The sequence below is a fragment of the Takifugu flavidus genome, chromosome 21 (genome assembly GCF_003711565.1).
Source record: "Takifugu flavidus isolate HTHZ2018 chromosome 21, ASM371156v2, whole genome shotgun sequence".
Taxonomy (NCBI): Eukaryota; Metazoa; Chordata; class Actinopteri; order Tetraodontiformes; family Tetraodontidae; genus Takifugu; species Takifugu flavidus.
Window position 1 is genome coordinate 9,809,232 of NC_079540.1, and position 26,516 is coordinate 9,835,747.

The following is a 26,516-nucleotide window of genomic DNA, read 5'->3' on the forward strand; positions in this document are numbered from 1 at the left end:
TCAAGTCAACGTGGCAGGTAGATGTATGAATGGACTTTGCCACAAAATGGCAGCTGCTTCCGTAGGCTCACGCATCCAGGCAGCCGCGGTAAAACTGGCATCTGCACGACGCTATCAAAGGAGGCAGGCAGAGGATGCGCTCTCCCTGGAGGTGATGGCACAAGCGGCGCTGGATGGCTGACACTCATTTACTTTCCTCCACATTCTCCTCTTCAATCTGCGGCTCCAGTTCTTTGGAAATTCCCCATATCTGCATCTCATTAGCTCTTTAGCGCCAGCGCTGCTCCATTCTCCAGCTCGGTTCTCCGGGGAACGGCTGTGCCCCAGCAGCCTGTTTGTGCTTCCGCTGAGATCACATCCATCTTGTCAGGAGTGGGCTGCATTATTCTACTTCTCCCCACCATCATCACCACATGCGCAACTTCTGGCATTCCCCTGTGAATTCCCATTTTGAGTAGTGTGGAATATGTTAGGAACTGTAGCGAGTGCGTAATGGGAAGTCAAATGCAGGGCTGATTGAGAGAGCCGTATCTGTCAGGCCTGCTCATGTTCGAAGAGTTAATAGGAAGCCTGAACAGGGAGGACTCGGTGTACGACACCACGGGGGGTTAAACTGAAAACGAAGCTTATCGATTTCCGTGACTGACAGCCGAAAAGTTGGAACAGCCTTCCCTGGTTCAGCTGTCCCTCAGGTTTTATCTGGGATAATGCCACAAGCATTTCTGCTAGTGTCCAAAATCCCACCGGACTGGAGGAATTGTGCGTCTGTAATAAAGCCATCAAACTCTCACAAACCCACATGAATGGAGAGAAATCCAGAAGGCTTCTGTTCTCCAACTTCACTGAAGCAACTTTTCATCAATGCAACCAAAGTTGAGCAGCAGTCATCTGATCCATTCTAACCCCCTGTAGACACCACGTAGAAGATAATGGCCCAAACTTTATTGACTTTGGTATTTCACGTTCCATTTTTAAAGCAATCCACAGATTTATTGACTGTACTAAAGATAACTATTAAAAAAGATCTGTGAAATTAAGGCAGCAATGGTGACGTGTAAAATATGGCATTTAAAATACACACTATACATCAGTCTAATACTTGTAATATCAGACAGTAAGATGGCATCATGCTCTCATGCGGTTCAGTTTTCCACAGTCTCATCTTGCTCTGGTCCTCATTCATGTGGAAAGAGACTCTTGAACCAGAAAACACCCAGTTTACGAGGACCCAAAGCACAAGATTGCAACACATCTCTCTCATAACATCCAGTGTTTCGCATTTCCCTGACCAAGCAGTGGCCTGCACTGATGGTTCAGCTCAACTCTGCACACTTTTGACCCCAGCTGGGTAGCTTCTATCAAAGGACCTGAGAGCTCTAATGTAGCCCAGAGATCATGTAGAGCTGAGTAGGTGTGAGTGGGAAAGCCCCATTATTTACCTAGAACCTTTAAAAATAAAGTTGGATAAATACAGTTGGATATGGGGCGTATCTATTACAGCAAAGAATGTGTTCCATAAAAATGTAGATGTGTTATTATGTGAGAGGAAGTTGGAGCAGCACCTGCAAAAAGGCACATTTCCATCCGCAGTTAATACAAGGTTAGTTGTTGTGGGGGAGGAATGGTGTGTGTGGCATTTTGTGTTTGTCATGCGGAGGGAGGAGGAGTGAAGGAATGATTAAAACGTGTCACTCGGGAGGTGGGCGGCTTAAGGAGTGACCAGTCAGAGCGGTGTGGTATGCTTAAAGAGGCCCTGAGCAAATGTGCAGCGGCATGAGAGCAGCGCTGATAATCGCTCGTCTTTGCTCATTTGTTTAAAGATTTATAAAAACGCCTGATGCCATATGTCACATGCCATTCATTACCTGTTGGCTCACAAATCTGTCAAAGCCGACACCAGCTCACATCACACCGCCGGCCAGACTGCACTCACACATCCACCCTGCTCTGGTCTCCTGCACCCCGACTGCGTTTTAGCCTAAAGGCAGAGACTCGGTTTGATCGTGACACGTCGGTCAAGCCAGACAGCCTCAGCCTCCAGCCTAAAACAAACACACGCGCACACACGCACGCACGCACGGCCATAGCCTGCTGCAGGGAACGGGCTAAAAATGAGATCGCAGCCTTATCTGCCCTTGCAGACTTGTAAGAGCAGTAAATGTATGCACACATTACACTAACACCTCTGCATTCTCTTCCTGTCACTACTGAATCATTGCAAGTGCTAATTCATGTCCAGACCACGTTAGCAAAGCAAAGGCAGTCTCGTACCGTATGAGGGTACAGTTCCTTTGTGGAAAAGCCTGAGTAATCTACACATCCACTTGTATATTGTGTGCGTTCATGTTGAAGATTTTGAACTTGTGTGATTTCATTTTAACATATATTGAATTGTAATCTAAGATAACACGATAATTATGTTAATTGAAAAGTAATGTGTGTGTGTGATGTACATGTGGTGAGTGACTGCCATCAGTAGTTGTATCAGCGCTGCCACGCTGTCATTCAGAGAGACGCCCGATCGCTACACAACCTGTGATGACCTCACTTCCCTCAAACTCTGACAAGGATGTCACGTGCACAGAGCCAGAGAGAGAAAGATCTTTCACACTATTCTGGGAAAACATTAACAAGTTTGAACTTATTTGCACCGATAAGGGTTCGAGTTTTCACCCGTTTCCTGCCTCTCTTGAGAGGGATGCGCATCAAAGAGGGCCCTGAAGCCCTGTGATTATGAGGATAATGTTGTGTGTCAGAAACTACCCCCGAGCTTTGTTTTTGTTCCTATAAGTGCGCGTTACAATTCCCCGAACAAGAAACAGCCTGCAAAATCTATATACAGAGCGCACATGCTAAAGACCCCGAGAGTGCCTCTTCATAGACTCCAATTATGAGCCAAGAGGTAGGCAATTAAAATTCCCATCACAGGATGAAAAAGCGCCTTAAGTGGCTGGGCTCCAGTCCTGAAAAGTAGCTTGATGACTCTATTCATTTGGTGCTTGGTGAAGCCTCACCTTCCCATCACTTCTAATTAAGGAGGCAAAAAGGATCCAAACGCCTCCACACAGAGGGCTGGAGGTGGGACGAGGGGGAGCCGGTGGGGGGGTGCGAAATGAAAAACAAAGGGGAAAAAGCAAGGATGTGGAGGAGCCTCTTCCGGAAAGCAAACGACAGAAGCAACAGAGCGCTATAGGCCGGTAGAAGAAGAAGAACTTTTTTTCACAGTGGGATGCCAAAAGCTTCAATTTAATGTTCAGTCAAATGTAACTATGCAACGTCAGTCTTTCCAAAAGTATTTAAAAGCATAATTGTAGCTCTTCTGTTCCTTCCATTATTCAAACATCAAATATTTATTTGACAGAATAAGCTGTCACCCAGTGGAAAATGCTGTACAGCAGAATGAGGAACTCCTTTCAGTATTTAGACCACTTCCCACTGGCTATTACTTAATGTACATCAGATTATGGGACGTTCTCATCCAGTCCTTAATTGTGCTTTGTGCATCCCCCTGGACACTTATGCAAGTTTTTATTTCCCAGTGAGTTCACTGACTCAACAAGGAGGACTAGGTTGATTAATGAACAGGCTAAAAGTGGGTCAGATAATTTAAACGTCCCTGTGTTAAACAGAGCCAGCAGCACTCGCGTCTGCTATTGGCTATGCTAACAGTATGTCACATTATGTATATTTCATCATCAACGTTCCCTCTTTCCCATTTCTCCTCATCCTGATAAATACTGTATTTATCTTTTTCTTATTTAGCTGACACATCGTGCACGGCTCTTTAAAGCTGCTCATTTCCCGTCTGTTTTCTTTGCTCGCTTACACCCGCAGACCTTTCTCTGCTCCTCTGAATACGTCCCCTTTTTGCCGTTTTCAGACACGCGTCTAAAGCTCATCGTAGTTCACAAAGTTTCTGCTGTGAGCGCGCTCCTTCACCCTGCACTCACCACCGTGCACTTCTCAGCTCTCCCCATTCATCCACTTCTATACGTTTATCCCCCCTCCCCTCCTCCCTTCATACATCCTGCCCAATAATCCTCTCAGGATATTGAAATGCCAATCCTTCTCCTCCCTGACCTGCACCTCCGCCCCATCTCCACCGCTCATCCTGCATCCTTCTCATCTTCTCTGCCTCAACTGGAGAGCTTTGATTGTACCGCAGGAGGATCTCAAGGCTGAGACGAGATGTCACCACCGTGGTTTGTCTTGCATGTATACAAACCAAGCGTAAAGCAATATAGATGGCACACACACACACACACACACACACACACACACACACACACACACACAAAGGGCCCCATGAGCCCTTTGGCAAACCTGATCCTCTATTTACTCAGCCAATACCTGCTTTTCTCATGCGATCACAGGCACATTTCAATCCATTCTACCCATCCGACCATTCTTGATGCGGCATTCTTAATGGTCCACTTGGTGGCCTGTGGAGTCCTGATAAAAATATCTCTGATGAGGCCCAATACACTCCTACACAACACACACACAAGAACCCATGTGTGTGTTTGTGCGATATTCATGAGTGGGATTTAGGTGGAATTTTCTGTGTGTACGCATACGTAACGAACATTCAGCTCAGCACATTTCTAAACTTAGATGGCTCCATTAAATCAGACTTCTGTGGCCCTGACTTCAACTCAACCAGACACCCCCCCACCCCCCAATGCTAATAAGCATGAATAACAAACGTGGATGGAGAAGTTGGCAGCAGTGATTACTTCAGGACAGCCCACCCAAAAAAAGCAAGATGGTGAAGCGAGTGTGGAGATATTATAGTCTAAGAATAGAGAGTATATATGGGGGGAGGGGGGGCAGGAAAAGATAGGGTGGGGGAAATGAGGGAGGAAATCGAGGATAAAAAAATGACCGGGATAAGTGGAGGAAGGAGGAGGTGGAGGAAAAGGGTGAGGAGCAATGAAGAGATGATGAGGTGGCTAGAAGGAAAGTGTGTGTGTGTGTGTGTGTGTGTGTGTGTGTGTTAGCCTCAAAATCCCCACTGCAAAATTCATAAAGGTCAGTGAGTTTTCCTGATGGTGGCTGATGCTGTAGAGGCACATTAACAGACACCAGGAGGAGGATTTGCAACATTATGGGTTTGCTCTTGTAATTTTGCAGCTGAGCTAAGTGGAGCCGTTCTTCTTGCACATTCCACTCCATTCAGATCCGGAAGCGTCTCACTTTTATGAGGTGGAAAGAGTCGCGGCCCGTCCATGTTTCAGTGGTGGTGAATGGCACAGGTAACATTTGCAGTGTGTGATTCTGGATCATTGATCTGAGCAGGGCAGCATTCCCATTCAAGACAATGACAAACAAACCCTTTTAATCTATTTTAAACAGCAGCAGCTGCCTTTCAAACGTTTACTGTCATAATGGGGACTCTGAGCTAGACAAGCTTCACCTATTTTACTGTATCTTCTCTGATTACCCACTGTTGAACTCATTTTTTTCAACCTCTACCTCTGCTGTAGTTAGTGTGTGTGAGGATTCATCTACCTCGCGCTTCCCTTCGCCTCCGACATGCCCGAAACGGTCTCAAGCAGATGCCCACAATGCTCACGTGCCTGCTACATACAACATGAATTACATGCTGGCGTGATTACCTCTGAACATCAGGACTCCTGGATCATCTCACTCTGAATCACTGGCTAATTCTGTCAGTTTGATAGAAAATAAATGCACAAACTCCACTACAAATCTGGTCTGACACTTATCCCCAGGCCCTAAAATCTATATATGGCTAGCATTTGATTTCTGCTCAGTAAGACAAGGACCCCCACCACACCCCTCCACCCACACAGGAAAGCAGGAAGCATTAGATATCCTACACTAAATGTCAGTCTAAATCTTCCCAGACATTGAAAGTCCTTTCAAACCCCTTGCAAACATACTTGCCTAACCCCATTTCCAATCCCTCTGGATGACAGGGTTAGGGGTACATCTCAGATCCTAATACCACATAATAACCACAAATCAATGCCATGGCAACTGCTGACAGACAGGGAGGAGGAGATGAAAGTAAAAGGCTGAAGGACCCATGGGATGGGAAAATGATGACCACAGGCTCGTCCTTCCCTGATAGTTTGGGGGGTTTTGGCTAGATGGACGGCAGCCATGTTACCCTCCGTTGTGCTTCAGCACAGCTACACTTGTCACAAGCAGATGGATATTTCCTGATTTCTATTTTTGTGGTTGGTTATAATAGAGACTGATCCAACTCGTGGCCAAGAGTAACGCACAAACACCGACTACAACCTCTACGTTATTCCACCAGATGGATTCTCAGCACATTTCATAAGCTCTAAACTGTATCAGTATCCAATGCTTTGAAAAAAAACCATTAACTGGGTTGCAGCAGGAAGAGTTGCAGACATTTATCAGGAGTGGTACTGACGGTAAACACTGAATTTAATTTGTTCAGCAGCCAGGAAATCAAATCTGCTTAAATGAAACAACCACAATAAGTGCGGGGTCCTTGAAAATCCAAATGTTTGCCAAATAGTTCAAAAAGTCCTCTTTTCTGGTGATACTGGAGGCTCACATTCAGATCCAGACCTTTGGTTTCTTGGTCAGTTGGATGTCCAGATGTTACACTTACATCATATTTCCAACTTCATTTCATGCTATGACAGGCAAATTTTTACAGCTCACGTGAAATAACCCACGTGCTGCTGCAGCGCTCGGTCTGCCATTCATTACCCACAGTTCTGGAAGCACATCTGCCATTAACAGTGAACACACACTCACTATCGCTCACTATTCTCTCTGTTCCACTCAGAGCTGCACACATCTGAGCTCACTTTAGAATTTGTAAAATCTTCGTTTTCAAGGGTGGTTTTTGCAGCCCGTGTTTGACTGCATTTAGAGTGTGTTTGTGTGTGTGTGTGTGTGTGTGTGTGTGTGTGTGTCCTGTCCTTTTGGTCTTGTCACACTCGAGCACCTCCAAATAATGCAGGCGCTGGATGATCCAGCTACTTGGCAAAGTGCTTTTTGAAGCCGCCAGCTAATGGCCCGCTGGTGACATCTGATGAGAAAGAGCTCACCTCCACTATTGAAACCTCTCACTTTGTCTACAGTGACAAGCGCGCCGACGGCACGCAGGAAGAGGTCGGTAATGCAGAGCGCTTTCATATGATGCCAGTTGGATTTGAAAGCTTCTGTGTGCATGTTAGCCGTTAGCTTCTGTTCGTATGTGTTTGAATCCACTGTGGATGAAACTCAAGCAGACTGAGAAGCTGCTGTGTCTCAGAGTCCACGTAGTCCACAGGGGACAGAGGGGACACAGGTGTGTATGTGTATCATGACTATGGAAGCGAACATGTATGAAAATATGGACACGTATTTTTCAGTGCAAGTCAGCATTTGAAGCTCGGCTCTGATGCTGGAGATCACATCTGGATTCCTACGAATGCTTTGTCTTTTATTTATTTTTTATTTATTTACTTTTATTTAGGTTACTTAACAAAACATTAACACAACCTTTTAGCAAGGCAGGAAATATTAGAAAAAGTTTCTCTTAAATTAAGTCCAAAAGTTCTAGAAATATGATAAAAGGTAGAGTGGGATGATTAAAACTGCATTTTTGGATGACGTGTAATGTGGCCCAAAAGTAGTTCAGAGACATCTGAGTGTCCCCATTTGACCCATTTGGAGCACTTTAGCTACGTCCTTCTCAGATATGTGGATTTTAATGCAGACCTCCCGCTTTGATTTAAAATTTTCGTGGGTCTGAGGGTATTTTTCTCAAACTCACCGGGCAGGTTGGTCGACACATTGACCTGGGTGAAGAACCTTTTGTTGGGCAGCAGCTCCGACACGCCGTTCAAGGCCTCCACAGTGAACGTGTAGTTGGTGTTGGGGAGAAGATTGACCACCGTCACCGTCCTCTCCGTCAGTCCAACCTGCTGGGGGACAAAGCCGACACTCGACCCGCATGGCTCACAGTGCCTGGTCACGCACCGCTGGCACGCCACGCTGTAGGTCAGGTCCGACCTGCCACCCGTGTCAGACGGTGCGGCCCACTCCAAGATCAGCGTCGACTGCTTCAGGGTGCAGATCAAGTCTCGAGGTGGAGAAGGGGGCCCTGAAGATGGAAGGGAAATCATTCATATTAATTTTGGTGCTCAATCAGGAATAGACAATATTGGGTGAAAGTTTCAACTAGCAGAGATGGAAATACCCCAAAAACACAGGTGTAATACTCACTAACCTCTTTACATAGCAAATGCAATAACACTACCCTGACACACAGCTGCTCCACGCTCGTGCTCAGCTTGTTTCTCTTGCCTGATGGAGTGCATGTATTTGGCATTAGCTGCATGAAGTTTGCACATCGTCCTAAGATAATTCAGTTTTATCCTGGGTTTGAAGACAAGAAATTGGTTCTGATAACATCCATTTCACCTTAATAAGAAAAGAGAAAAAAAGACTTCAGCCTCTGGCTTATCAGTGACATTGTGTATTGTCTTAACAAGCATGAATAACATGTTTTTCCATTCTGGGCCAATGTCAGCTGAGCTGTGTGGAACAAATCATCCACTTAGCATCGGTGAATGAGGGCGAGCTGCCATGAATAAGGCTTTTAACTCTCTTTGTATCTGATTTAAACTTAAACCTCCCTCTGATATTCCAGACACATCTCCAGCTGTGAAATAGAAAGACTTTTGGTGGAAGGGAAGGGGCAAATGTGGCAAAACCTGAAAGATTAATGAGAGAAAACCCAACGCAGGTTATATAAAATGTGAATATGAGGTGTGCATTAACCCCAGCAAGGCCCCTGCATTCTCGGAGGACATTTAGAGATACAATCAGAAACCATTTAATAAATATTTAGTCCTGAGGATGGTTGGAAATGCCCCAGGTGTAAGAATGAATTTTAAAAGGTGGATTACATCACAGCTTCCGTTTGTTCCCTCAGAAAAAAAGGGCACGCGACATTAAAACAGCTCCAAATTCTGTCCCGTGTTTCAGTAGCTTGGGAATATAACGCTAGCGGACGTCTCCTCCCCGCGTCCTGACTGACCTTCCTGCACTTTCCCGAAGCTAAAGAGAGCTCAGGTCCATTAAAGGCCATGAATTTTGCATGTGTCCGCGTGTATATGTGCTGTGTGCTGAATAAGTGAAGGTGTGCTGCTCCGCGTTTCGCATCGCCACACACGGCAGCTGTGTCCTGCTCACGGAAACACGTGGCGAGGTGAGTTACATAAGACCAGAGCCCACCTCGGTGTGAACACACAGCTGACTCTTATTCTCACTCCAGCCTGGGCTTTTTTTCTCCCCTTTTGCTTATTTTTCTCTCATCTTCAAACCTGAGATGTCTTTTGTATTTTCTCCATCTGTTCTGCTCACTCAGGTCATGGTGATGTAGCACTGCGGACACGGTCACCTGGATTTTAGCCACTTCTTACTGGCAGTCGTTATTTTCATCTCAGCAGCTTGTATTTTGTGTTTCCTTCCTCAATGAGGCAGAGAAATATTAGAAGGAGGCCGATTGTTTACTATGGGACCTGGAGCCACATGTTCAAACGGATAATAAAGTTTTGCCCGATCAGTGTAGAGACCCTGTGGTGTTTCTGGGAGATGGTTCTGTGGACAATATAAGAATATAATAATGTCAACAGCGATGCAATTATGTCTGTTCACTCACTTTAACAACTCTCACATTATGGTTTATGCAGCTACTTTATGCGTCTATAGGAAGTCTGCCACTGGCTTCTGCACATTAAACACTGTCGTTTTTGATATTCTACGCTTCTTTCTGTCTGCAGTTTCTTCTGCTGGGACTCTCTTTGACCGTTACTAAACCAGGACACCACAACAGGATATAAAAAGCATGTTTTATGTATTACACTCTTCAAAATGGCCTCTCTTCTCTGTGATGACAGCTTTGCACATTGGAGGCAATGTCTCAGTCAGCTTCATGTGTTGGTCCAGATGGTGTTCCAACATTCCTGAAGGAGTTCTCAGAGCTGCTGAGCACTTGTTGGCTGTTTTGATTTCACCCTGTGGTCCATGGTGATTGTGGAGGTCAGGTCATGTGATGCAGCACTCCACCACTCGCCTTCTTGGTCAAATAGCCCTTCCATAGCCTGGAGGTGTGTTTGGGGGGGAAGGGGGGAATCATTGTCCGTTGAAACAAACAATGGTCCAACTAAGTGCAAATAGCACCAACCGTGTCACCAGCAAAGCACCCAGACACGTCACACACTGAAGGATGGAGGAGGCTCCATCCTTCACAGTGGGGACCACACATGTAGAAAACATCTGCTCATCTTTTCCAGGCCTGGCAAAGAACCTGGAGGGTGGAACCAAAACTCTCAATCCTGGACCCATCAGAGCAAAGTTCAGGTTTCCACTGGTCTGGGGTCCATTCCGTGTTTTTCTTGGTCCAAACAATCTTTTTCTTGCTGGTCTTATTCAGTCCTCGTTTCTTTGCAGTGCTTCAGGCATAAAGGCTTCACTCACAGCCTCCTCTGAGCAGCTGATGTGGAGATGCATCTGCTACTTGAGCTCTGAAGCATTTACGTGCGTTCCAATCTCAGATGTTGTTCATATGAAGTTTCTGAAGCTGGTAACTCTGAACTTCACCTCCGCAGCAGTAGAAACTCTTGGTCTTGCTTTCCCGGGGCGGTCCTCGTGAGAGCCTGTTTAATAAGTGTTTGCTGGTCTTCGTGACTGCACTAAACATTCATTCAGTCTTTGAAATCTTCTGGACTGATTGACCTTGAATTCTTAAAGTGAAGTACTTTCTTTTGTCTGAACTTTCTTGATTATTATTTTGCTGGAATTTGTCTTATAACTGCAGTGAAACAGGGCTGTTAACTGTTACCAATGCTGCTCCTGCACAGCAAAACTAATGGTCTCCAACATATTAAGAACACAAAATAATTGCCCAAGGGTACCTTGGCAATGCTTGGAAGCCGCCAGAACAGCTTTAAAGCATTGCCGAGGTATCCTTGAGCAAGGTACCATGTCGTGTCTGCCCTGGGGCTCGAACCAAGAACCCTTCACTTCTCAGCCCACATCCCAACAGATTGAGATTCCTGAAATTCCTGCTCTTGTTCTGCTTTAGGCAGCATCTGTGGGGGGCGCTCCTCTGCCATTAAAGCAAACAGAAACAAAGAGAAGTCGTACCAGCAATTAGCTTTTAATCTCTGACATATCTATATTCACATAATGAACCTCATTTATCAGGCCTAATGTCTTTTATTCTGAAAAATTGCACTTTCCCCAACACCATATAGTGGACTAAATAAATCTAGGGATTATCATAATCACCCAATCAATAGAATAATTAATTTGGTCATTAGGCTGCTATAAATGTTATCTCAGAGCGATCACAGAACCTGGTGATCAATAATGCAATTACATCCCCTCTACTGCAGTTAGCATAGAAGCTAGAGCAGCCACACTCCCTTACTCGTACAGTGTGTGTACATGTTCACACAGGTATGTGTGTACTGTGAAGAAGGACCTCACGACCACCAACCCCCCCCCCCCCCAGGTTTTACCGGCCTAACGACTTGAGGTTATAGAGTCTATTATCGTCCGTCTAATTTACAGAGCGATAAGCTCCATGCAAGGATCAATAAGGCTACCCTGCATGCTCTTTGTGTAGCTAGCCTTGTTGTGCATCTTTATTGGAGAGGAACGGGAGTCATGTTGGTGGGAGGGGTGAGAAAATGCAAGAGGTGAGGGATGGTTGGGTGACGTATGGACTCCGAGGATGAAATTGTAGTTTGTCGCTGGAGGAGAAAAGGACGAGACTCCGGTTTAGCATAGGGAAGAGGAATGGGGTGATAATAGGCATGGGCGAAAGGATGGAGAGGAAGAGGAATGGAAAGAGGCAGTGTGGTAGAAATAAGAGCAATGAGTGGCCGAGTTAAGAGGACAGATGGAGCGAATGGAGGAAGTGTGTGTTCAGAGGTCAAAGAGAAAGAGTGGGGGGAGGCGGAGATGGTGTCGCGCATGGTGAGGTAATGGATGTCCAGCTGAAAATGGATCAGTAATGTTGTAGGAAAAGGTGCAGGAGTGTGCAAAAAAAAGATGAAGAGGGAGGGATGATGGGCTTTTGGATGGATATGCACCCAATATTAGGAGCAGGCACGAAGGATGGATTGGTGATAAAATGGTTTAAAGGGGTGGATGGAATGGAAGCATAATCTGTTTATACCATTACTGTCAATGAAGCTGGAGGGCTGCTCCTAGTTTGGGAGAAATTAAAGGCCAAATTAGAAAATTAAAATGAGGAATACCTTTGTTGTCAAAGCCTGTACAGATTTCATTTCCACGCTGTAATTATTAATTACATTAGTTTATTAAACAGAGACGCATCATCACATGGAAGATCTTCCTAACGCCTTTATCATTGATCCTCTGATGGCCTCTTTCAGAGGAAGCCCTGGTGTATTTTGGGCTTGAGCTTCCTGCGTGTCGGGTTTGAGAAGCGAGGTCTCCAAGGTGAAGGACAGGTGAAGGTTCGGAGATCTGCTAGTTTAGCTGATGATGAAGAAGAGCTGGAGGCGGGAGCATTGAAAGGGATCGGCTCAGGTCAGATGAAGAGGCAATCAGGAGGTGAGGGGGAAGGTGGATAAAGGGACAGTGTGAAGGTCAGGTTATCCCATCAGGCTAATAGGTCTGGCAGGAGGCGGCTCATAGGTGCCAGGCAACCGTCCTGCCTTCCAGGCTAACAAATACGAATCTCCTTTATCAACAATAATAGCTAAAAATAATAATCAAATTGATAGAGCACAATGGAATGAGTGATGACGAGATTATGGAAGATGTAGGAAGGTTTTGTGGAGCTGCGTCTGATAAGATATGCATCCATGGCAACGGACAGATTTCCTCCAGCGAATTCCTCCCAATAACATTCTGTATAATGAGATTATTTGTTTTAACTTTCTGTTTTATTGATGCTTTCTCTATACAAATTTGTATTTGAACAAATGAGTCGGTGTCATACGTCACTGCAGCTCTACGAGCTTCCAGAACTCCAAACTCTGCCGCACTTCCAGGCTAAATGAAACATAAATGAAACCTTAGCTACTTGATCATTTCAAGTAGTTAAACATTTTCCCTTTGATACTAATGGTTCTCATTGGATAATTCTTGTCAGCAATGATAAGGAAGTTTGATCCACTGAGCGGATTGTGCATGTTTTATTGTTCGGACAAGCAAGCGAGTCAGAAAATAACGACTGTTTCATATTAAAGACATCTGTGGTTTTTCCACATTATTTCCTGTCAGATATTGATTGGACGTCGTTAGTTTGATGATAACCCACATACTGAATGTCATGGAGAAACTTGGGAGTCTTTGTATTCTCAGAGATCCCTCGCCAAGCTCAGGCCCGTTACTGGAGAAGTGTCACCAAACCGATACAGTGAAGTGGTCATTATGGGGCACCCCATCACCTTCCAAATACTGGACTGCAGACTAACCCTAACCGGGTTGTGGGGGGGGTTCTGGGTCTGGGTGAGTTGGTCTCCACACGGATCCTGAGGACCTGCTACAGCGGTGCAGTGGAAAGTGTTCTAACCCAGAAGATCACCTCCTGCTTTTGGATCAGCTATTTTCATGACAAGTGTCTCCAGAGAGCTCCTCTTTAGCTACTTTATCAAACATTCTTTGCACTTTCAAGTTTCATCATTTCCATGTAATTTATTTATGTTGTTGTATGTTGTTATGTTGTATTTATGTTTCTCTTATTGTTATATGTCTCTTATATATTTCATATGTTTCTCCAATTAGACCAGTTTAGGAGAGGCCAGGAGACATTTCACTGTGTGTCCCTCTGACTGGATGTGACACACAGAGCCACCTTATAAACCTGGAAAAGTTGCAGACTTTAAACATGACATCAAACTTTAGACAACGGTGGACAAGAATATTACTTGTGCATGGTGCTGAGGGGGTGTCCAGGGGTGTTCTGAAGTGGTCCTCCTTACACACACACACCACAGATCCATCCTCATCTGCCACGCTGTTAGCTGGGCAGGGGAAACACTCCTGCTGCCTGGAGGACATCTTGTAGGACCCAGGTGGACATGCTGAGAATGGACAGAAAGGCAGCAGGTTAGAATACGTCCATTTGCTTGGAAATCAACGAAGATTTTTCATCATTATTACAATAATCACATTAACGTATTCATGTATTCATGTCTGTTGTTAAACTCCAATAGTCCACTGAGCTCAGCAGCATTCTAACACCTGTGAAAAAAGCTCGAATCTGAGAGGGGGAAAATAAGAAGGAGACCATAAAGCAAGTGGAGGAAGGCTGAGATTAAAAGAAAAAGTGGGGGGAGGGGGGGAGGGGAGGTTCTCCTCCTCTCTGACAAACAACTCTTACATTGCACATGATGACTGCTCTCGGTAAACAACCTCCAAGTTCCGCCCCTGACTGAAGAGTGAAGCAAATGAAAAGAAATGAATCTAAACTCGTGCCCCCACACAGCTGCATACGACAGCTCCTCTCACTTTATAGCCAAATCTTATTCCCTCGCCGTCTCCCACGACAGGCGACTTCTGACAGGTGACAGAGGCCGACAGAGGTGAGGACGTGGGTGATCAGCTTCCATTACCGGCCGTGGGCACACACCGAAAATACACACCATGTAATTGAGGCTTATTGATTCGAGTGTGACAATGAGGAGCACGTAGACGCACGGTGAGCAAAACTGGTTATTTTGCACATTCCCTGTATACGGTTTCATTTTCCACTTGCTGTGCTTTTGGAGCTGGTGATAATGGGTGTGAAATAATAGAGCTGGCTCCGGCCCTCGTGCTCGCCTCCTGTCTCTGAGGTCACATTTGCGTCCACGGCTCTGGTACACGCTTCCCTTTCTGTAAAATCATGTTACTTTGCATTTCCTTCCTTTCATCTTCACTCTGAATGATCCAGTTTAGAAATTGCAAACAAACCGCAGCACATGTATGTTTTATCTGGTATTGGTTTATATTATATGTTGTTTAATATGTTGTAGTTTTGTTCGGTGGTCTGTATTCTGCCTTGGGTCAGAAATAGGTTAGAAAGAACTGTGGCTTTTTCTTTTGCAGCATACAGTCTTACCTTCACACAGCAACAAATAAAAAGAGAAGGACAAACACTAATTGGTGGCCAGGAGATGTGATTTACTGCTTTAATGCTTCCCTGGTTGTGTGAAAATACCAGACACAGCACCAAATTTGTGACCTGATCCATCACCTCGCGGAGCCATTCCATTACCCTGGATTGTACCAGTGATGGTGACTGGGTGGTGCAGTCATTAGCACGGTCTAGGATTGATTCCAGCTCAACCTTCCAGCTCACAGCCACAATATTGCCACTGATCATTTTCCCACAGACCTTCGAAACCTTTAATCCTGGTATCCATAAAAATGCTACTTTGCACAAACCATCCAGGCCAATCACCTGACTAATCGCTGGCTAATGACATTTTATCTGACAGAGCTTCGGCACAGATTACCGACGAATTTACAATTCATGGAGGTCCCATCTTGACCCCTAGTAAGTGTAAAGGGGCACCGGCAGATCCAGCGAGTCCTGCAGTTCTGGGGAATTCTGGGGAATTTAGAGGCCTTGTACCAGAATTAATGTCACATCATTCTGGAGGATTGACATGCTGGCAGATAAATTTGTATTCTTCTGAGGAGTTTGTGGGTTAATCCAGGAGTCAGAATCGAGGTTTGAGAACAGGACATCGGCAGCTTTAATCTGTAAAATTAAATCAGTTACAATGAACTGAAGTTCAGACGTCATGAACAATTTTACCCACATTCATTGATGTCATTAAATGTACCCTCATTGTCCTGTACAACAATGTGCTGCATTTGATGCAGTTAAATCTTGTGGAGAAAATGGAGAAGTAGGCCCGAACACAAAAGCCGCTGCCCTTGAAAAGCTTTGGCATTAAAGGTGTTCATCGTGATTCAAGTGCAATAGTGATACGTCTTATTATTCAAGCCTTCCTAACAAACACACAATGGCACAAAAGGGTAGTGCCATTACATATTGATTAGCGGGCCTCCTCAGCCTCCCCTGACACAGATCACAGTCAATACGTGCATGTGGCAGCAGACACCCGTGTATGTTTGTGAGCTTCATACTCGGGACGGTAAGAACCTTGTAATCGACTTTCTAATATCTGTCATTACACAGAGAAAAGCCTCTTGCTCTCAGCTCACAGCACAGCCAAGCGTGAGGATGGACACACACACACACACACATACACACCCACACACACGCAGTCAAGCAGCTCTGAAATAGACCCTCTTTGTTCCGGACTGTGCTGCCACTATCCTTCCCTCAGCATGCCAAGGACATCAAGCAAGCAAAGCGCCCGAATCAAGAGAAAATTATGCACAGATCCATGAGAATAGAAACAGGATTTGCATTTTCTACCTATCGTGCTTAAAAAGCATGCTGGCCATGCTCACGGATGGACGGAAATGGGAATTATCTCTTGAATTCCACATGGATAACACTTTGCTCGCCCAACTTGAAAATGTGTGTCTAATGATAGGGCTGGATCACGACAATATGTGAGGCTCTGATAACAAAAGGAGCTGCCCATGTGTGCTGCCCATCATTGACACAGCAAGACATCATTTGAAGGCAGCACCAGCAGCCGGTGCCAGGAAAGGTCACATCAGTCAAAATAGACTCGCAGCTTGTGGTCAGTGGGAGGATATGGAATCTCTATAATATCTCCAACAGTGCACTTATAGATGTGGCCACTTGACTTAATTGAGCTTTTTTCGATTGCTTTTTTTAATTTAATTTGACATGGCACATTTTTGATATTAAGACACAAATATCTGCCGAATGAAATTGCTGTATGACTTAATTTAGAATGCTGATGTAAAACTTAGAATTGATGACCTTGTCTGTCTCAGTATAACGGGGGCGGAAATGCAACAAAACATAATTGGAATTAAAGGCAGATATGTGAAAGAATTCTGAGTGGGTGAAAAAGGTCAGAATAGTGTGGCAGAATCGGATATCACGAAGAAATGCATTTAATTATGGTTCATGGGGAGAGAACTGAAATAAACATGAGTTTTTACTAAATTATCTGTGGTTTTACATCACATGTACTGAGAGAAATGTAATTAGTCCCAAGGCCCAGATGGCTTTCTTCTTATGGACCGCCATGAAAGATGTATATTAATCTGAATGTCTTAGGTGGGGGAAGGAAATGAGATGGAGAGGTTGGAATAAATAGAGACACAAAAGGAGGGAGCTGCCAGGACAGCTGGCCAACCAACTGATCAACCTGTCCCACATGCCAACAGGGAGTCTCCATAAAATGGAAATGTTAGCGCACACCATATTTTTCAAGGCATAATAATATAGATATGTAGCGACACTATCCTGAAGGGTGGGGAGAAGGATGAGAAAGGAAGCCAACTGCTGCAAGAGACAGAGACGGCAGGAGACAGAGAGATGGTGACAGAGATGGGGAGACAGGAGGCTGCCTGTACTACAAAGAACCGAACATCGGAGGGAGGCAGAATGGACTCCTTCGCATGACAGGAACAGAAAATAACGTAAGTGTGAGAACATAACGCATGAAGATGAAGTAGGAGCAGCAGTGACAGGGAGTGAAAATGACATCATCTGGGGAAACAACGGTGGAATGCTGGAACATTGGAACATCAATCATCCGATCGCACACAAAGGAAAGATTCCTCATCGAAATACTACTTATGAGATATTCCTTTTTACACCTTCAGAAATAGAAAAGTCATGTCTCATTTATTAAAAGAAATGTGAGATAAAGATCAGATCTTAGACAGGATGCCTGAATTATTTTTAACAACACTTTCTTTAGCCGTGTATCCTCCCTGCCTTCCCCCACACAAGCTTTTAATTCGGATGTGCCGCGTGTGGTTGATGCCATCATTTTTAGATGGAGGGAGGTTTTAAGAGCCACAGGGTCATCGACACAATCTTTAAGTGAACATATTTTTCTGTGTGTAGGTGGTTTGAGGAATGAACCATATAACAACTAGAAAGAGCTGCTTCAGTCACATGTGTGACATCACAGGGCCCAGAGAGCCACCCAAGCCAGATGGCGCGTGACGTTGCCTGGAGGATCGGGCGGCCTGTGCAGTTCTGTGGTCGGTGCGTTGGACCGTTGCGGGGAAGAAAGAGCTGAGTCAAAAGGCGAAGCTCTACACTCCTGTCCTGATCTATGGTCATGACCTTTGGGCAGAACTGGACGCTCCCTAAGAGAGGGTGAGAAGCTCAGTCACTCCGGAGTTGACTCCTGCTCCTTCGCATCGAGAGGAGTAAGCTGAGGTGGACCGGGCACCTGTTCCGGATGCCTCCTGGACGCCTCCCTAGGGAGGTGTCCCAGGGCTGTTCCATAGGGAGGAGAAGGCCCCAAGGAGGACCCAGGACACTCTGGAGAGACTATGTCTCTCAGCTGACCTGGGAGCGGCTTTAAATCCTTACAGAAGAGCTGGGGAGAAGGAAGTTTGGACAGAGACTCCTGACGCCTTGACCCAAACCCAGATAGGCGGATGAGGACAAGACCAGACATCACTAGGGTGACATGTAGGTTTCTCCTGTTGCATCGATACAGAAACAGTCAAATTCTCACTCTGTGGTGACAAAGTTTGTTCTCAACCTAAGAGGAGAGTCTCAGTATGATGCATTAGATTTATTTTAGTTATTTGTTACACGCCGTGTCATAACGCTTCTGTAGAGCTCGCCGCTTTCAAGATGTAACCTAGCTGTGAATTACAGCAGAAATCCCTGTTATCAGCTCACAGTAAAGACCTCATTCAGGTTTACACACTGACTGGCTGCTGCCTCGCAGCACAATCAGACAGAGAGCCCCGAGCCGTGCCATTCAGGTCAGTGCTTCGCTCTATCATTTTATTCTGTTCTGCCCTGCTTAGACCAGACGGCCATCACACTGCAAACACAGGGGATAACTAGTAAACAGTGTTGCCAGGGGTATTAATGTCAGCTGCACAGCGTACAAGCTCGATGCCTGCAATGCATCTAATTATGCAGCTCACACACACAATTATGCACACTTGTATGAATGTAAACATCCTGAGCATCATTCAGAGCCACTCACACAGAGGGAGCAATCACACAATAGACCCAACCAAGAACGCTTGGTTTCATTAGTGGTTCAGACAGGAAGCCAGACAACACAAATACCCCAGGAAGAACAGAGGAACATGCAGGAAGGCACAAAAACGCCCTCGGGAACAATTTGGAATATGAAAACAGATAAAATTTGCTTCATTTCAATTCTGGACGAGCACACAATATCATTCCCATGAAAGAACTTTGTGGTATAACAACGAACAGTCCTAACCTTAAACACAAGCCCAACTCTAAACCATATACCTCAGCCTGAGTCTGTACATTGTCACTGTATCCATTCTAAGAGACAAATGATTCACTTTATTCTAATATAGAAGCATGCACTGTGTGTGAATGTGTGTGTGCATGCGTGCACGTGTGGCGGGGGGTATACAATAATGTGACTCACTAGACTGAGGCGCTGACATTTTACAAAATTGAAAACACAAACAAAGTCGTCCTCTCCAGCACTTTCTCCTCTTCCCTGATGTGAACCTCCCTTCTCATCTTCCCAAACAGGTCTCAGCTGATATCAGCTCCACTGCTTCCCCTGAACCCCCTTTTCCCATCCCCCACCCCCCCCCCACACACACACACACACCCAAGTGTCCATTATCCAGCATCTCCTCATTTTAACCCCAGCTATCATTTCAACAGGATTTAACAGAGGCTGTGGAACAAAAGACAGACAGAGACCAATTTCAGGATATTATCATCACCTCCTTCAACCCCAGTCATCGCGTCAGCTCCTTTCACACGTGTGCAGCCATCCCGACTTTCTATAGGATTTGTTCCAGAGAAGCTGCAACACAAAGGCCTTCGTTTTTCACAAAGATTATATCCTCTTTTCTTCCGACTTCCCATGAATTTCCACGGGTCTCCCGATGCCTTTAAGGCACCTACTGCAGGTCAGTTGTGAGTCTTGTGTCGGAGCACCGACTCTACCATACCTGCATTCTTGTAACATCAACCAATATGGCCGTTGTGCTCCAGACCCACTTTGACATCATCAAAACTTTACCTCAGTGGTGAAAAATGGACTGTGGGATGCACAAGCTTGTCCACCAGTGCTTGTGATGAAGTGTGAGGTGTTTGTGTTTCGCTCCGAGTGTGATCGATGGCTTCCATTTAGCTCTGTCACACAGGCATTTTATCTACGTCCATCCAAGTAACATGGAGTCACTGCACGAGCACATTTGTGTGTGGCAAAACAATAAAAAAACCAAGTGGAGACACACACACACGCACGCACACACACACACACACACACACACACACACACACACACACACACACACACACACACAAGCAGGGGAAGGGAAGTACAGAAATGCTGCAGTCTGACAATCAGGAATCTTCCTGTAAATTGAACTGACAATGAGAGACGCTTCAGACGGACTCGAGAGACACGGAACAAAAGAAAAGATGGATGAAAATGTTGTGATGTTCGGTCAAGCCTGGCAAGGTGGCCTGCAGGCTCTCAGCCTCCACATCCCACAGACCCCCATTGTCATCATCACCAGCAGTCACATCCAGATGGACAGAGACACACACAGACACCACACAGAAAGACACACACAGCCTTCGTGGGAGACAGCTTGTGGAGGACAAAAGCTTCCATCCAACATAAACTATATTGACCACGTACATTGGAGCATCATGCTGGAGAGTCTCGCCACTCGTTTGCATTAGAAATGTTTGCAGCAGGATGTCAGATAGGCAATGGCAAATTTCATTCTTCCATTTACAATTTATTAATAGAGTAAAATAGTTCACACACCTAAAGTGTTTCTGTCCTTCACTGCTAGAACTGAGAGAACTTGAAAACTGGCAAAAATCCAAGTCATATTTAGGTTCTTTAGGGAGCTGGAGCCTGTCCCAGCAGTCACAGAGAGACAGGAATACACCTCGTCATTACAAGACACACACACACACACACACACACACACACACACACAGGGTCAAAGACCAGAACACTGGTGAGAACATCCTTCTGCTTCACCGTGTCATTTTAATGCCATTTTCGAAGAAAGTGGAGTAAATGCCAAAACTTTGAAACATTACAAGAAGGCAGTTTCCTGAAAAGAATCTCATAATGCTGCAGATTAGGATCATAATTAACTGGGAAACACACATATTGCACTTCACAAATATCCAGTATTGCATGCAGCCCTCCGCATGTGTGTGTGGTGATGGTGACCCTCTTATGGAAATTAACAGGCATCATCTTCAGCCTGCGGTCTGTTGTGACACGCCGATTTCATTTGATTCTTCTGAATCAGCTATTCAAATCTGGAGTGTGAATGTAAATGAGTCTCGTCTACTAAAGGCATTCCAATTTCATTTGGCTGATTGAATCAGCTGCTGTCATTAAGACTCTGGCACAGATATGGATGAATCCACCAGATACGTGTTTGTCCCACGAGTCTGGATAGATTGGAGTCGGGGAACAAAAAACAAACAAAAAGACCCCGAAGAGCAATTACTCAATCATTAAATGTCAAATGAGAGGAGTGCAGGGGGATTCAGATAGCTCCTCAAGCCTAAAAGGTTTACACATCAGAGTCACTTGAACCAGGTGCTTATCCATGCAGGCTCACCATGAGTGTGTGGCTTTATGAAGATGGTGTATATTATATCAGAGACGGGGGGGGGGACATGCTCCCACATTACACTTATCTGTCATTTATATTCTGTAAATGACAGAAGAATATGTTGTTTTTCTGGTTTTAGAAGCCTTTTCTGGAAATTGGGTTGTGACACACAGCGTCCTCATTAGTTATACAGTCATCTGTACATTTTTAATCAGAGTATGATGGATGCACACGAACAATCTTATTAGCACAATATTCCTCATGATTTCTAGTGTAAACTAGGATGAAATCTGAATATTGGGTCTATTCTAATTAACATAAGCACCAACTTTAGGCAATCTTAAATCCTTTGGCCAAATAAAGAAGCATTAAAGGGACTCCATGAACTTTAGATTCAAGGATCATGTCGGAAGTTGTAGAAGGTCAGTGGATCAAGATCTGCTGCTCAGAAACAAGATGGCACCCAAATTAAGTGTGATACGCATTAACATAAACATCCAAGTCACGTCAGTGGGAGCACTCATCTCCTTCCTTCCTTTTTCCTTTCCAACACCTTCGTCTGGGCCCTTTCCTGGAGATGTAGATCACTGCAGGTTCTAAATTCCTTGATTCAAATGACTCAAAAAAAGATACCAACTCACCTGGATTATTGTGTTAAATCAGAGTATATTTCTTGCATTAGCACCTTTCCACTAAGTGGTTAAAATTTGTCCAATGCAATTTTCTACAATTTCCTGCTGCAGGCCAGACGGATCCTTGCTGATTGCCAGAGGGCAGGCAGATCACTTCACTGGGAGGCTGAGCACTGGCAGGTCTTTACTACCACAGCACACAGCTAAATACTACATATGAATGGATTGAAAAGACCCCAAACAGCTGCCAACAGTCAATTCAACACTCTAATTAGTCCTCACGAAGGAAATTTGGCCACACCATAAAAATCAGTGTAGCCCAGGCGAAGCCACAGTCTGTCCGTTTCCATTCTTCTTCAAGAGAAATTCAACACTTTAACATTTTGAATCGAGCCACAAGATGAAGCTAATCCCATCATTGTCTAAATCAAGAACGTCTCACGAGTGTATCAGGGGAGACGAACGCAGACGTTTAAGACGCAAAAACATTTAGTTTCTACGATGAAGCTGTGAAGGTAAAGAACGCTTGACCTTGTTGGGGAATGAATATGCTCTTTCTTTAATCCCCACCACCCCCAGCCCCACACCCCCTCATTTATGGAGTGCAGCCATTAAATTATACTAAGCAAATTGCCATCAAGTATGTCCAAGTAAGTGAGGGGACGAGGGACAAAAGATCCAACTGGCAAATGTGAAATATGTCCAGAAAGATCAGTCCGGTTACGTAATGAAGCCATTATAGGTGCTGACAGAAAGCCAGAGAAAGAGAGAAACATGATTCAAAGACATGTCAAGTGAAAATGTTCAAACAAAGCAGCCACTTAGCGGCGGTGAGCAGCGGCTGATGTTCGACTCCACTGAAGCAGCAGCTCATCACCAACAGGCCGACATTCACGCCACAGCGCACCTCAGCAAGAGTAAAAGTCAGCCCGGTTACGCCGGCAGAGCTTCCTGTTTTCCTGGTCCAGCAGCAGATCTGTTCCTCTTTTACACCATCCTGCTCGTGGTCACAGTTCTTCCTAAATACAACAACATGGGGACAAGACCCCGAGTGCCAGCCCTGATATAATGAATAAAAATGTCTATACAGAACTGAAAAGAGTTTACTGGAATACTTCCCAAGACAGAAACGTCCTTTTTTCTTTCAACATCGGGAGGGAGGCTTGAAAAAGGCTCCATATTCTTACATTTGTTAGATACTCTCAACAGTCTCATCAGTGTCTTAAAGGTAGAAACTGGAGAAACAAATTTGGAGGCACCACGAGGGGAACTAAAACTCCAATTTTTACGAAATGGAATAAGCTCTTCCGCAACGCTTGCAAGGATCACAGAGGTCACGGTGGAGGGAGGAAAGAAAGAAGCGTGCGGTATTATTTAGCTGCTGTGTGGGAGTGTTATACATATGAGTATCGATCCGTGCCCTGAAGTGTTGCACTTCTGTCCATCTCTTTGCATTTATCCCGCGTGCTTTTCACTCAGTTGCCGCCTTCTTATTGGCTGGGAGATTTCTATTGCTGGGAGCTGATCTGAAGCGAAATGCGAGCGTCTGTGTGTAAACAGGGAGGGTCAATACATCCCGACTCCATCAGTATTTATAACCAAGCCCCACTGTGGGAGCACAGCAGTGAGGAAAGGCTACAGTCATTATAATGCAAGTCAAAACTTTGTTCTTCATAAAAAAAAAGAATACAGCATCGATCCAACAAAATACTCCCAAATAACTTTCTTCTAAATATTTTAATATCAAGTCCAAGACAGAATACACTGCAAAACTGCATCAGCCAGACACAGAATAGGGTGTCACCTCCACCCTGAGGCTCATCTACTTTTTATTTTTACTTGGTAGTACATAAAAAAAGTAAATAGGAAGTGCATGTGAACAGGCAGCATTTGCCAGCATCCCACTGCTATTTCGGTTCAGATCAGAGGGGGCATTTGTCGGATGAATGCCAAGCAAGCAGCCAAAGCTCATTTATGTCACCTTTCATGGAAAGAACCCCAAAGAGCATCACAATAAAGGCAGTTAGGTCGATAACAGAGGACACAGCCGCCAACATGGAAAACCCCAAAACATAAAAGCAGACCGAAAGGGGCAACGTGCAACTGAGACCTGCTTTAAACAGTCCTACTGGAGTCACATTTCTGAGCCTTTGGTGAGTAAAATGTGTCTTTTCTAGTCTGAGATGTTTTCTGATGATGCAGTTGCACCTTTGAGTCTTGTGTAATAGCAGAAGCTCCTGTATGGGTGACCGAGCACGTCTGAAATAGCTGTAATCACTGTTTTGGCTCTTTGTGACTCTATTGATTCTTTCTCTTCCCTCCTTTACTTCAGGCCTACTCCGAGTCCTTCAATCATCCCTTTTCTGAACCACGTCCTTGTTACAAGCCTGCCTCTGGCACATCAGCCAGGAGACGGGTTGACTCGGGTACGCAAACACGCAAGTGAGCAAATACTCACCCTGGGACACAAGAAGATGCAACATTATGATCAATTCACCGTTTTAAAAACCCACGCGTGGAGGTTGCCCATCAGGACAATATCCCCGGGCACACATTAACTCCATTCTTTTAGTTTGATTTGTTTCCTTTTTCTGGGGACTTCTGTGGCCTAAACCTCCTGCTTTGTGTTGCGAGTGACGGCTTTTTTCCCAATAAAACTTCAGGAGAAAGTGACCTTATAAAAATGTAGCAGTTACGATAGAAGTGTGAACAGCCGCCGGATGTCTGTGACACTGGTGTGTGTGTGTGTGTGTGTGTGTGTGTGTTGTGTTGAGGGAGAGGCACACAGCAGCAGAGCAGCACAGAGTTTGGATTTTAATGAGGGGATTAACAAGGAAGAGAAGGGAGAAAATAAGAGTAGAATAGAGAAAGAATGTCAAGAAAAGGAAAATAAAGTTGGAAAGAAGTGAAAAAAGGGCTGCAGAGAGAGAGAGAGCGAGAGAGGGAGGAAGATTTTATTAGAAGTGAAGAAACTCTGATTGCTTCCTGGCAGGGCTGGACGGGTCACTGCTGGCTTCTGTTGCGGCCCAGTTCAGGGGCTGCTTGCCAAAATACCTTCCCGTCTGGATGTGAGCCTTCGACCTCCCTCCTCCCCCACCCTCTGGCCTGCTGTTGATCTGCAGCGCTCTCTTCTGACCTCATCCACCCACTCTCCTCATCCATCCGACCGACCGCCCGTCCGTGCCTCCCTGCGTCCCCCCTCAACACGTTTCGTCCCGCTCATTTTCTTTCCTCCCACCACTCTCTCCATCACTTCTCTCCACTATCTCTGTAGCCCGAGGACAGGAGGAGGAAGAACTGAGGGGATCGCTGGAGTCAGTGCGGGGGCGGATCGTGATCCAAGCCTGAAAATGAAAACATCCGAGTGTGCGCACCCACACACACACACACACACGCAAATCTGCCGAAACCTGGAAGCAGAAACACCCACTACTATTTCATTCCAGTACCTCTCAATCTGCTGGATTTCCACAATCTGAAAGAACCGATTTTGCTGTTTGCCTGATATCCACCTGATGCTAACTTGCAGGAGAGGGTTTAGTCTCATATTGTACAAATTCTGTGGAATAATCCGTGCTTGACCTTTACTGTAGAGTCCATAGAGACACAACCATTTAAAGTCCTCCAACAGCCGAGCTAAAGAGCCATCCGTCTTCATATTCACTGGTGTGTAGCATCACTTGAGCTTAATACTTGATGTGCGTGAGCAGAATGCAGCTGACAGCGACACCCATCGCACCGTTTTAAACCTACGTTGGTAATTAGCGAACTGAATCCCGTGACCCGCTGTTGAGGTGCTGGCTGTTCACGTATCGCTGCTACTAGACACATGTATGATATGGAACTACTGTCACACCAGCAGGACATGATCTGATGTTCACGCTTCTTCAGTTTACAGGTTCATTTCTAGAGCACTCTTGGTTCCATCTTCCACTTTGGTGATCACTCGGCTAACTCTACTTTCAGCCGTTATTTCTTTGGATTTATTAAAAAAAAGTTTGCTAATGTCTGAGTTGAAAAGGCAAATAAACCACGAGGACCCTTTTAGTTTTCGTCTTTGAACTGACAAACGGAATGGAAGAGAGTCGCCTGACTGCCGCGATGCGTCTCGGAGTGAGAAATGGAAAAAGACTCGGAAGGGTGACAGTTGTGTGGCTGGAAGCTGAA

The 26,516-nt window shown here is 45.2% G+C and overlaps 1 protein-coding gene across 3 annotated transcripts in view; it reads right to left on the minus strand.

Moving 5' to 3' along the window:
- The window catches only part of LOC130517948 (ephrin type-A receptor 7), a 105,757-nt gene that overhangs the window by 24,764 nt on the left and 54,477 nt on the right, over positions 1 to 26,516 (minus strand). For all 3 annotated transcript variants that reach the window (XM_057020177.1, XM_057020176.1, XM_057020178.1), the window contains exons 4-5: positions 13,911 to 14,066; positions 7,769 to 8,098 (exon numbers count right to left, since the gene is read on the minus strand). In XM_057020177.1, coding sequence (XP_056876157.1) covers positions 7,769 to 8,098; positions 13,911 to 14,066 — 486 coding nt within the window. The remainder of the gene's footprint in view (positions 1 to 7,768; positions 8,099 to 13,910; positions 14,067 to 26,516) is intronic.